This window comes from Talpa occidentalis, unplaced genomic scaffold (assembly GCF_014898055.3).
Source record: "Talpa occidentalis isolate TD23 unplaced genomic scaffold, MPIMG_talOcc4v2.1 talOcc4.12, whole genome shotgun sequence".
In the NCBI taxonomy this organism is placed as follows: domain Eukaryota; kingdom Metazoa; phylum Chordata; class Mammalia; order Eulipotyphla; family Talpidae; genus Talpa; species Talpa occidentalis.
In genome coordinates, this window is record NW_023601212.1 from 48,051,078 (window position 1) to 48,063,528 (window position 12,451).

At 43.7% G+C, this 12,451-nt stretch overlaps 1 protein-coding gene across 7 annotated transcripts in view; it reads left to right on the top strand.

Annotated features, from left to right (window-relative positions):
- GATAD2A (GATA zinc finger domain containing 2A) overlaps positions 1–12,451 on the top strand; it is a 90,276-nt gene that overhangs the window by 34,029 nt on the left and 43,796 nt on the right. For 5 of the 7 annotated variants that reach the window (XM_037506256.2, XM_037506255.2, XM_037506259.2 and 2 more), the window contains exon 2: positions 3,648–3,737. The exons of the other annotated variants lie outside the window; for them this stretch is intronic. In XM_037506256.2, the coding sequence (XP_037362153.1) occupies positions 3,723–3,737 (15 nt within the window). In that variant the 5' untranslated portion in view covers positions 3,648–3,722. The remainder of the gene's footprint in view (positions 1–3,647; positions 3,738–12,451) is intronic. 7 annotated transcript variants of the gene reach the window in all.

Consider the following 12,451-nt stretch of genomic DNA (forward strand, 5'->3'; position numbering starts at 1 on the left):
GGTGCAGGGTCAAAGCCAAACCATAATGATGTTTCACGGGAACTGAAGAGTCTCTTATGAATTGGTAATTGTGTACTTAAGGGTTACTTGATACTCTTGTAATGTATGGGTTGGAAATAAAAACATATTCTCTCTAAACCCAGTCAGTATATGCTGGATGGCAAAATCATCCCCGTGATATATCAATGAAAGGGGATTACTTTATTTAGAGAAACCTTCCAGTTCTTATAGTGCTAAGTAGGCTTTCCTTTATGGATTTCAAACTGATTGTATGGGCGTGACCACTATTTGGACTCCTGGTTGGCTCCTCTCCTTTAGTGTTGGGACATCTCTGCATATTCATTTCATGAATATCTATTGGCACCAACTATGTGTTGGACCATGTTCTAGGTGCTTGGAATAAAATCAGGCCTCAGGTAGACAGACACCTCTTTCCTTGTCCTGCCAAATGAGAAGGTCCACAGACACTTTCGCTGTGTTGTGTGGAGTGTGTGGAGCGGCCAGGGCTGTGGGAGATATGGCACAGGGTGGGTGTCTATGAGGATGATGGGAGCAGTGACTTGGGTACATGGAGGGGTCATCATCTGGAGGGAGGAGAAGTGATGGAGGTAGAAGGGCAGCCATCTTGGACATCAGGGTAGGCTGCATGCAGACTTTTCTGAGGACTGTGTGAAACTGAATAGGGTGAATATGGCTGGGCATTTATTTGCTATTTAGGTATTATTGTATGATAGTTATTTTTTCAAGTCATTTTAAGCTTGAGATACAAATTAAAGAATGGATTGTTGAAACAATAAATTATATGGACTCCAGGAGGTTTGAGAAGTGGTTGGGTCCCAGATGTGTTTGAGGGCAGAACCAGCAGTATTTTCAGATGGTGGGGTAGTTGGCCAGTAGGGCAACTCCAGATTGTAGTCTGAGCACCTGGAAGAAGGGATTTGCCCTGAATTGGATGGGGGAGGATGTGGTGGAGTATGAAGTCAGGTTATCTTCAAGTTTCTGCTCTCTACTCAGGATGCACTGTGAGTGCTGGGTTGTTAAGGGTCAGCCCTCCAGGAAAATGTAGTCCAATGTGTTTTGTGGTCTCATGAAGGGAGGTACTTGGGTCCTTGTTGAGAATCAGTTGTCTATATGTGTGTGAGTGGTATATTCTAGTCACTCAGATCTGGTCTGTCTTTATGTCTGCTATTACACAACCTTTGCAAAGAGTCTTGAAGTCAGGTAGGGCAAGTCCTCTGAATTTGTTCTTCATTTTCAATATTCTATTTTCTTTGCATTTCAATATAAATTTTAGAAACAGCTTGTTTCTACAGAAAAGCATGCTGAGAATTTTTGTATTGGGACTGCATTGAATCTACGCATCATTTTGGGGTATAATTAACACCTGACTCATCAACAAAACATATCTTTATTTTGGCATATTTTTTTTTTTAAATCTCAGGCTGTCTTTTTTTTTTTTTTTTTTTTTTTAGATTTATTTATTTATTTATGCATACAAGAGCTGGGGTACAGGCCAGAGATGCGGGGGGTGAGAGGATTCACCAGAGACAGAGAGGGGAACAGAACAGGCAGACTGACTGAAATACACTGCTGAGGGGAGCAGCGGGGGAGTCAGGAGAGGTCTGCTGCACCATGTGGGTAGCTCCCTGCTTGGGGATCGAACTCGTGCTGCAGAGGCTTTGAATTGCTTCACAGTGTGGTGCTTAACCCCTTGTGCCACCAGGGAGGCCCTGTAGCACTTTTTTAAAAAGCATGTTTATCCTTAAGTATTTTTTTACACTTATGCTATTGTAAATGGATTTTTTATAAAGCTTTCAGTTCCACTTGTTGCTGTTGTGTAAGTAATGCCTCTGACTTTTGTATGTTGGCCTTGACCCTGAAGAGAGCAGGTACTTACTTGGAAAAGCTCAGAGCTACTTCTGAGGTCTCCACCTTGACTCGGGAGGTAGAAAAGGACTAGGATGAACAGTGTCCTCTTTCCCAGTCTGAATGCAGCTGAAGAGAGTGGCAGAAAGGGGTTGTCCCTCCCTAGTTGACGTGGTAGAGCCTGCTCAGGGCTCAAAAAAAGAGCACCTTGTACTCCTTGGTGCCCAGAGGTCTTTCCAGAGAGTTCAATGATCTTTGCTTTTTTTTTTTTTTTTTAAAGATTTATTTATTTATTTATACATGCACTGGGTACAGTCAGAAGCGCGGGAAGGTGAGAGAATTCACCAGAGCCAGATCGGGGAGCAGAGCAGGCAGAAGGACCGAAGTACACTGCTGAGGGGAGCAGCGGGCGGCAGGAGAGGTCTGCGCGCCATGTGGGACCCTCCTCTGGTGGCCAGGGAGCAGCCGGGGATCAAACCAGCGCCACAGAGGCTGCGGGCAGCTTTGCAACCCAGCGCTCAACCGCTGTGCCACTGGGGAGGCCCTATCTTTGCTTATTTTTACAAGTTTGGTTTGATGTGTCTCTCTCCATCCATGAGTGGTGAATTACTGTGAACCCATTTTAAAAATAAAGGTTTCAGGGGGCCTCCCTGGTGGTGTAAGGGGTTAAGCCTCAGCACAATGAAGCTTCCTGCAGCTATTGCAGCATGAGTTCAATCCCCAGCCAGGGAGTTGACCCACATGGCGCAGCAGACCTCTCCTGTCTCACCCACTGCTCCCCTCAGCAGTGTATTTCAGTCAATCCGCCTGTTCTGCTTCCCACTCTGTCTCTGGTGAATCCTCCCACACATATCCCCGCACTCTCGCCTCCACCCCAGCTCTTGTATGCATAAATAAATAAAATAAATCTTTTTTTTTAAAAAAGGTTTCATATCAGAGTAGTGCTTGTCATGCATGTGGGTACAAGAATGAAAACAGAGGTGATACAGTATTGGGTAAGCCGCGTAGACAGACTGCTGGGTGTCTGGGATTTGGCTGCTAAGTTTAGTATGTACTTGAACTCTGGATGTCTGACCTCACAGAGGAGGGGGATTCCTGGGACCACACTTTTCTCAAACCTTGACAGAGTTCCTAAACTCTGTGGCTTTAGTTTTACTGTCTGTAAAGCAGTTCTGCCTGTGTTGTGTTCAGCCCTATGGGGCTGGAACCACTCACATTTGGGAGCGAATGCTTGTCCCCCTCTACTTATTGAGGGCAAGCTGGCTTTGCCTGCACTGGTGGGTGGTTTCTCTCAGGTCTGTGCTGGTGAGCAGAGGGATTACATCTGGAGAGTGTGGTCTGGGGAGGCTTCTAAATGTCAGACATGTCAGATCCATTACTATAAAGTGAGTGATCCTGTAATCTGGTCTGCTCCTAAAATTGTCTGGAATTCAGTGTTACTGAGTTTAACTGTAGTGCCTGGAACTCATTGAGCACCTATTAAATGCTAGGTATTGCTATTATATATCCCAACCATGAACCTCTTTTGTATGTTTGCTATGTTGGCATGTGGCTATCTCTACCCACCTTGCTGAAGACTGGCATGTATCAGGTTTTGCATTGGATACTGACAGAAATTTATTTCCTCAGTTTGCTTCCCTGTGGAAGGCATCAGAAGCAAAGTTTTGGTTGAAATTTAAAATGTTGCCATGTCATTCCAGGAGTTGGTGACATTAAAAATTGTTATGTTCCAGAAATGTTCCTAGGAAACTCAGTGTGTTTCTTTCTCTCTCTCATGTCAGGTTGGTCAGAACGTTGCTGTAAGTTGCCCTTTTGACGTAGCTGCAGCCATGGCCAGTTGGTAGGACCAGCATCCCATGCCCAGAAGTCAGGTGAGTGCTTGGGTGTAAGGTCTTGGATTCTATCAGCTTAGGGGACATTTGACCTAAATACTACTTCAGAAGCTGAAGGCCACCTCCCAGATAATCCCTCTAGTATCGCACACAGTGCCATTTCCATAAGGCCATCCAGACCCTGCTCACTGCTGCCAGGGCAGCTATTTGCTTTCCCTTCTCTTCTCAGGGGTCACTCATTTGAAAAGCCCAGGCCTAAATAGGATGAGCTGTCTTCCATGAGGATCAGGGGCAGGGGATAATCCTGGCCAGTGGTTGCTTCTGGGTAGAATTTTTCCTTAACCACTATCGGTGGTTCAGGGCTCTGTATTAGTTCTTGGAGCTGGGTGCCCTTACCACACCCTGTACCTATGGTGAATCTAAGACCAGACCCCTGTTCAAGGCTTTCAAGTGGACACCGTGTCAAGGGTTCTTAGGCTGTAGCAGGCAGAGCTGGACACCTGGTTGGGATTTTGTATGTCCCTATCAGGGCCCAGTCAGTGATGCTGGAGCCCAGGGCTGAGAAGAAAATGGAACTGAGTTTGTTAGCATGGAGACCTCCTGGGTTGTTCAGCTGCTGTCCCTTAGGGGCCAGTTGGCAGGTGATTTGCCTGGGGGTATGCTCTTCTAATGGTACCACAACTGCCTGGACTGGTTTTGGGACTCTACCTGCTGGACTGAGCAGAGTAGGTGATAGAAGGGGGAGGGGGGTATGTGTGTGTGAGAGAGAGAGAGAGAGCGTGAGAGAGAGAAAGAGCGAGTGAGTGTGTGTTTTCAGCTCTTATTCCTATACTAAGAAGATATGGGTATGGTCAAGCAATTCTGGTGTCAGGAAAACATTCCTGGAATGTTCTAACTGACAAACTTTACTGGTACTTTAAAATTTTTTTTAAATTGAGATATGATTTGCATACCATACAATTAACCCATTTATATTGAATAGTTCAGTGATTTGTGTGTGTATGTGTATTTGAGAGTTGTGCAACCATCACCTCTGTCTGGTTCCAGAACATTTTATCACCCAGAAAGAAATTTTTCCCCATGAGCAGACATTCTCTGTTCCCCTCCCCTACCTCTTGACAACTACTAATCTGCTTTCTGTCCGGCTTTGCCTGTTCTGAGTATTTTGTATGAATGGACACATACTATGTGGCCCTGTGTGTCTGGCTTCTCTCAGCATTATGTTTTGGTGGTTCATCCATGTTGTGGAGTGCCAGGGTTTCACTTCCTTTTATGACCAAGTAATATTCCACTGTATGGGTGGACACATTGTGTTTATCCTTCATCCAGGATGAATCTGGGCTGTTTCCACATGTTGGCTGTTGTGAATGGTGTCGCTGAGAACATCTGTGCACATAAATTGTGTGGACATGTTCTCAGTTCTTATGGGTATATATATCCCTGGAAGTGGAATTGCTGAGTCATGTGGTAACTCTTTCAACTTCTTGAGGAATCACAGACCACTGTCATGGTAGTTGCACCATTTCACATTCCCATAGTCCTGTTGAGAGCCTGAGAATTCTTTAGAAATGCTTAGTGGAGCAAAACCTGTGCCACTTTCCTAGACTTACTTGAGGCTCCTCAGTGTTGACATACCCATTACTTGGTGATGGTAGCAGTAGGTATTGTTGCTGTGTGGGTGTCAGCACTAACAGAGAGAGGAGGATAGGGACTCAGTTGCTCATGGTGATTATGTTCACAGAAGAAATTGACAGTTATTTGGGTAGAGTGTGTTTCCAGAGTCCACAGTCGTAACTGTCTTCTACTGATGTCGGGATCTGAATTCCATATAAAATGTCAGATAGCAGGAACGGTTACTGAAACATGCCTTCCATGAGTAATGGGAGGTTATGTGCCCCCCTCCTCCATTTGGGGCATGCTTAGACTTAAGAGTAAACATTATGAAGATCAATAGTTACTTATTCTGTGCTTGGCTGTTTATTTAAAATGGCAAGTGCTGTTGACGAAGTGGAGAAAGGGAACCGTAGTGTACTGTTTGTGGAGTTATAAATTGGTGCATCCTCTATGGAAAACAATGTGAAGATTCCTTAGAAAAGTTGAAAACATAACTACTATATGATTCAGCATTTACACTTTTTTTAAAAAGATTTATTTATGCATACAAGAACTGGGGAACAGGCCAGACGTGTTGGGGGAGGGTTGAGAGGATTCAGCAGAGACTGAGTGGGAAACAAAACAGGCAGATCTACTGAAATACACTGCAGAGGGGAGCAGTGGGCGAGTCAGGAGAGGTCTGCTGTGCCATGTGGGTAGCTCCCTGGGCCAGGATCGAACTCATGCTGCAGTTGCTGTGGATAGCTTCATAGATTTTGTCTTAATTCCTTTGCTCCACCAGGGAGGCCCTGCACCTTTTTTTTTGTTTAAGGACTTACTTATGCATATAAGAACCGGGTATAGGCCAGAGGTGGTGGGGTGAGAGGATTCACCAGAGACAGAATGGGAAGCAGAACAGGTGGATCCACTGAAATACACTGCTGAGGGGAGCAGTGGATGAGACAGGAGAGGTCTGCTGCTCCATGTGGGTCAGCTCCCTTGCAGGGGATTGAACTCTTGCTGCAGTAGCTGCTGATAGCTTCATAATGCTGAGACTTAACCCCTTGCTCCACCACGGAGGCCTCTAGCATTTGCACTTTTGGGTTAATTATTCCAAAACAATAACACTAATTTGAAAAGATATCTGTGTCCACCCCCCCTACAGCCCCATGTTCAATGCAGTGTTCTTCACGATAGGCCAAGATAAGGAAACAACCTAAGTCTCTGTTGATGGATGAATTGAAGAAAATATGCTATATAAGGACATGCATTACTTAGTGACATTTTGGTCAGACATCACATATATAGCAGTGTTTGCCAAATGAGCTTTTTAAAGAACTTACTCCTGTTAAGCAACACATGAAATAATATTCAGCCATAAAAAAGAACAGTTTACTATTTGTAACAACGTGAATGAACTTTGAGGGCATTATATTGAGTAAAATAGATCAGAGAAAGACAAATACTTCATGTTTTCACTAGTATGTGGAATCTGAACAAAATAAAACAAAAAGAAAGCAATAGATGTAGAGAACAGATTGATGGTTACTAGAGACAAGGGATGGTGGGGGCAAAATGAGTGAAGATGGTCTAAAAGAATAAACTTCTACTTTTTTTTTTTTTCTTTAAGATTTATTTATTTATTTATACAAGCACTGGGTACAGTCAGAAGCACAGGAGGGTGAGAGAGTTCACCAGAACAGGGAACAGAATAGACAGACTGACGAAACACACTGCTGAGGGGTGCAGCGGGCGCGGCAGGAGAGGTCTGTGCGCCATGTGGGACCCTCGCCAGCGGCCTGGGATCGAACTGGAGCTGCAGAGGCTGCGGGCAGCTTTGCAGCCCAGTGCTCAACTGCTGCATCACCAGGGGAGTCCCAATAAGCTTCTGTTTTTAAAATAGTAAGGGAATGTAATGTACAGCATTATGACTATAGTTAACAATACTCTATTTTATATGTGAAAGTTCATAAAAATAGATCTTAAAAGTACTTATCAGGGCCTCCCTGGTGGTGCAAGAGGTTAAGTCTTATACTGTGAAGCTATTAGTAGCCACTGCATCACGAGTTCGATCCCTGGCCAGGGAGCTAACCCACATGGCGCAGCAGATCTCTCCTAGGAGTCTTGCCTGCTCTTCCTTCCCCTCAGCAGTGTATTTCAGTCAAGCAACCTTTTCTGCTTGTCACACTGTCTCTGGTGAATCCTCTCACAGACCGCCCCCCCCAACCTTTAGCCTACACACCAGCTCTTGTATGCATAAATAAATAAAATAAATCTTAAAAAAAAAAAAAAAGTCCTTCTCAGAAGAAGAAAAATGTTGTAACTGTGTGATGATGGATTTCAACTAGATTTATTGTGGTGATCATTCCACAGTATAGGCAAATATAGAGTAATAATGTATATCTGAAACTAATGTAATATTGTATGTCAGTTACACCTCAATACAAAAATAACATTTAGGTACCACTAATGTGGTAGATGGAAAAGTGTAGGTGTTTTTGTCAATTGGGATTGGGTATTGATGGGGTGGACCTGCTGGTTAGGTGTTTTCATATCACAAGGGCAAGGGTGGGATTTTCAAAACTGGAAGAGAAGATGCTGTGAATGCCAGAGGTTTCCTGTATTCACTGTTTTACAAGCGGGGTATGGATGTATGTATGCCTGCTTGTACTTTTTAAAATGGAAGCATAAACTCTAAGTAGACCACGTGGGCATCTCTGGAAGGAGGAAGGAAGGAAGACGGGTTTTTTTTTTCCCTGTGCAACATTGAACTCATGTTTACAAAATTACAAAACAAATGTCTATCAAATGATGGGGAGAGCACTACTCTTAAAATTAGAAGCAAAAAAAAAAAGAATGAATTTCAGTTCACGTTGATTATGTTTCACCTTAAGTGATTTAATCTCAGGATGTATTTCATGTAACTTAAGACATTTTAGTTTGACTGTAGATGTTTTAGTGGCTATGCGGTAAGGGCTAGTAGGAATTATCTTAGGCTGTTTTTGGAAGCAGTATTACTGGCTTCAGGTTAACAATACCATAGTTTTACTGTTACTTGTAAAAGAAAATAAATAACACCTTTAAGAACCAAAATTTTCAGCAAGATAAAAATGCAAATATGAAATTAAAGTACTTAAGCTAGGGCCTCCCTGGTGGCGCAGAGGTTGAGCACTGGGTTGCGAAGCTGCCCGCAGCCTCTGTGGCGCTGGTTTGATCCCCGGCTGCTCCCCGGCCACCAGAGGAGGGTCCCACATGGCGCGCAGACCTCTCCTGCCGCCCGCTGCTCCCCTCAACAGTGTACTTTGGTCTTTCTGCCTGCTCTGCTCCCCGATCTGGCTCTGGTGAATTCTCTCACCCTCCCGCACTTCTGACTGTACCCAGTGCGTGTATAAATAAATAAATAAATAAATCTTTAAAAAAAAAAAAAAAAAAAAAGACCTGAAAACTTTCCCTTTAAAAAAAAAAATAAAGTATTAGGTTAAAATGTCTTGATTCTAAATGTTGCATTGGAATGTTCTGATGGTGTAATGTGTTGTCCAGGTGTGTTAGAGGGACCCAAGGAGAGGTGGAACAGGTGATTGTGAATGAGAGCAGTGAGTCCTCAAGTTGGAGTTAGATGTATTAAATGCCCTCAGGTTCCTGTTAGTTCTCAAAGGAAATAGGCAGTGTGCTGTTCTCCTTAGAGTTTTAGGGAACCACCTTACTTTCAAATTTGGTAAATAGAAGGAAAGAAACATTTACAGAGCCTCTTTTCTGTGGCCTGAACTCATGGGGAACAAAATAGTAGGGGAGGGTCAGCCTCTCTCACCAATAGATCAGTGGTGCCCCACAGAACTTTCTAATAACAATAATTTGAAAAGGTATCTATGTCCACCCCCATACAGCCCTCACCTTCCAATTGGTGCTATCTGTCCATAGCCACTAAAAAGTGGACAAAGCTGGTAGTTAGCTGACTTTCCACATCATGTTTTAATAAAAAGTCCTGCTTCGCAATTTGGATTCTGAATGAGCCAGACATTCCTACAACTCCCTGCTTGGGAGGGACCACATTTCCTGCCTCCTGTGTCACCTGCCTAACTCTCCATCCATACTCTGCCTCTGTGTGTGTTCTTATGGGTCTCCAGGAACCCTCACACCTTTCTGGGTGGAGGCCTGCATAGGTTCCCAGGGTTATTCCTGGGTCCCTAACCACTTCCAAGGTAGTGTGTGGTGCACCTGTGAGCTGAGGTGTGGGCTTGTTCTGACTTCATTTCTGCTGAGGTGTTCCTGTGACCCTTTGATCCCAGCTGAGATCTTACCTCTCCTGCCTTGACTCCCCATCAGTAACTTGTCCCTTGTGTGTTCCATATTGTCACACTGCCGTCTGTATGGTAGACTTAATGGTGTTCTCGTTTGCCTTGAGAACTCAATAGTTGAAGGGTGGAAGGGCTGTGCTTCCCCCACCTCCCAGATTGGCTCTTTGGTTGTTTGGGATCTGGTTTCACAAAGGAGTCTTTCCCTGAGAACCCAATTCTGTGCTCTTGGGTTCCGTGTAAACCTGCTTTTGCCTTTAATTTAGAGGAGTTTGTGGTTCTTGGGATTAGGATCATTTATTTGCATAAAATATTGAGGTAAAAATTCATGTAACATACTATTTACCATTTTAAATTGTGCAATTTATTGGCATTTAGTGCATTCACAGTATTGTTCAACTGTCATCTCTAATTCCAGAACATTTAAGTCACCGCCAAAACAAAATTGGTTCTTCATTAGCTCTTATGCCTTATCCCCCCCCGCCCCAGCCTCTGACAACCACTGATTTGCTTTCTATATATGGATTTACTTGTTCTGAATGTTTCATATAAATGAATCACACATTTTGTGGGCTTTTGTGTTTGGTTTTTCTCAACATAATATTTTTGAGGTTCATCCACATTTATTCCTTTTTTGTGATATTCCACTGAGTGGATGGATCACTTTTTTTTTAATGTATTCACCTATTGATGGGCATTCGGGTTGTTTCTACTTGCTGTCTATTGTGAATAGTATTGTTTTTAACATTTCTGTTCATTTTTTAAGTATGTTTTTTCATATCTCTTAGGTGTGTAGTCATAGAGTTGCTGGTTTATATGTAATTCAGTATAACTTTCTGAGAAGCTACCAGACTGTTTTCCACAAAATACACCATTTTACATTCCTACCAGCACTTCATGAGGGTTACAATTTCTCTATGTCTTTTGACATTCCTTGTTATTTTCTGTGTTTGTTTTATTTATTTAAAAATTTTTTTAAAAAAGATCTATCTATCTATCTATCTATCTATCCATCTATTTATTTATTTATTTATGCAAGCACTGGGTACAGTCAGAAGCGCGGGAGGGTGAGAGAATTCACCAGAGCCAGAGCGGGGAGCAGAGCAGGCAGAAGGACCGAAGTACACTGCTGAGGGGAGCAGCGGGCGGCAGGAGAGGTCTGCGCCATGTGGGACCCTCCTCCAGTGGCCGGGGAGCAGCCCGGATCGAACCGGCACTGCAGAAGCTGCAGGCAGCTTCGCAACCCAGCGCTCAACCGCTGCGCCACCGGGGAGGCCCTGTGTTTCTTTTTTTAAATTCTAGCCATCAGGTGGGTATGATATCTCATTGTGGTTTTGATTTACATTTCCCTGATGACTAATAATGCTGAACGTCTTTTTATGTACTTATTTGCCATTTGTGTAATCTTTGGGGGAAAAATGGGTTGTTTATCTCTTTGTTGTAAGGGTTCTTTACATATTCTGGACACTAGAACCTTATCAGATATATTATTTGCAAATATTTTCTCCCATCTTTTGATCCTATCCTTTTGGATAAAAGGTTTGAATTTTGATGAAGTTCAGTTTATCTCTTTCATGCATTGATATTCTGCTTTGCGTATCAATCTAAGGCTCTTGCCAAATCTGTGGTCATGATTTATTCTGTTTTCTTATAAGAGTTTCATAGTTCAGCTTTTAATATCTAGTTTTTTTGATTCAAGTTAATGTTTGTATATGGTGTGAGGTAGGGGTTTTGCTAGATTTTGCTCATCTTTTCTGTTGGCGTTAAGACATTTGAATTTTTTTTTTTAAGATTTGCTTATTTTTATACAAGAGCTGGGGTACAGGCCAGATGCGCGGGAGGGTGAGAGGATTCACCAGAGACACAATGGGGAACAGAACAGGCAGACTGCTGAAATACACTGCTGAGGGGAGCAGCTGGCGAGGCAGGAGAGATTTGCTTCGCCATGTGGGATTCTCACCGGCTGGCCGGGATCGAACCCTTGCTGCAGAGGCTGCGGACAGCTTCACAGAGCGGCACTCAACCGCCTGCGCCACCAGGGAGGCCCAAAACATTTGACTTTAACCAGAAAGGAGGCTAGGGGTGAGACAGCTGAAATTCTGAAAGTGCTTTTCCTCCTGTGTATATCAGATACCTGTTGAGCACTTATTCTTCCCTGGGTGGTAGGGCAGTGATACTGAACACATACCATGGGGTCAGGGGCCACACACACAGAGATGAGTAAACAGAAAGAATGTCAAGTGTTGATGAAGTGGGAAATGGAGGTAGAAACCCACTGAAGGACAATGTGGAGTGAGGATAAACCTCACTTTACTGACACCTGAAGTTGTCATTTGAAGAGTTGTACAGAATCTTGGGAGAGGATCTTTCCAGACAGGTGCAGGACGTGCAAAGGTCTTGTGGTGGCTGTCAGAGGTGCCACCGAGAAGTCTTGTGTGGCCAGAGCTGAGAAAATGGGTTGAGGACTGAAAGACTGCAGGGGATAGTGAGAGTTGGCATGATCCTGCAGCTGGGGTGAGGGCCTTGATTTTTCCTTGAGTAGCATGTTTTATGAAACGTTCATATGTGATCCATTTTGGTTTGCTGTTTTCTGGAGGGTGGAATAGGGGACTTGTATTCATATGGTGGAGGGAAAGGAGGATTTCTGTTGAGGCTTAAGTGCTGACAAGAATTCTGTGGGGAGGAACTGTTTCTTAGGCTCATGGGTTTCGTTGAGACCAGAGACTTGATTTAGTTGTAAAAGTAGGTTTCCCTGTTGGTGCAGATCCTTCTGGAGTCAGGCAGGAGTTTGGTAAAGGAAGCCCAGGCAGGGCCTCTGGTGATGGTCACTGTGTTGCTAGGTGTATGAAAATAACAAAAGATATGTAT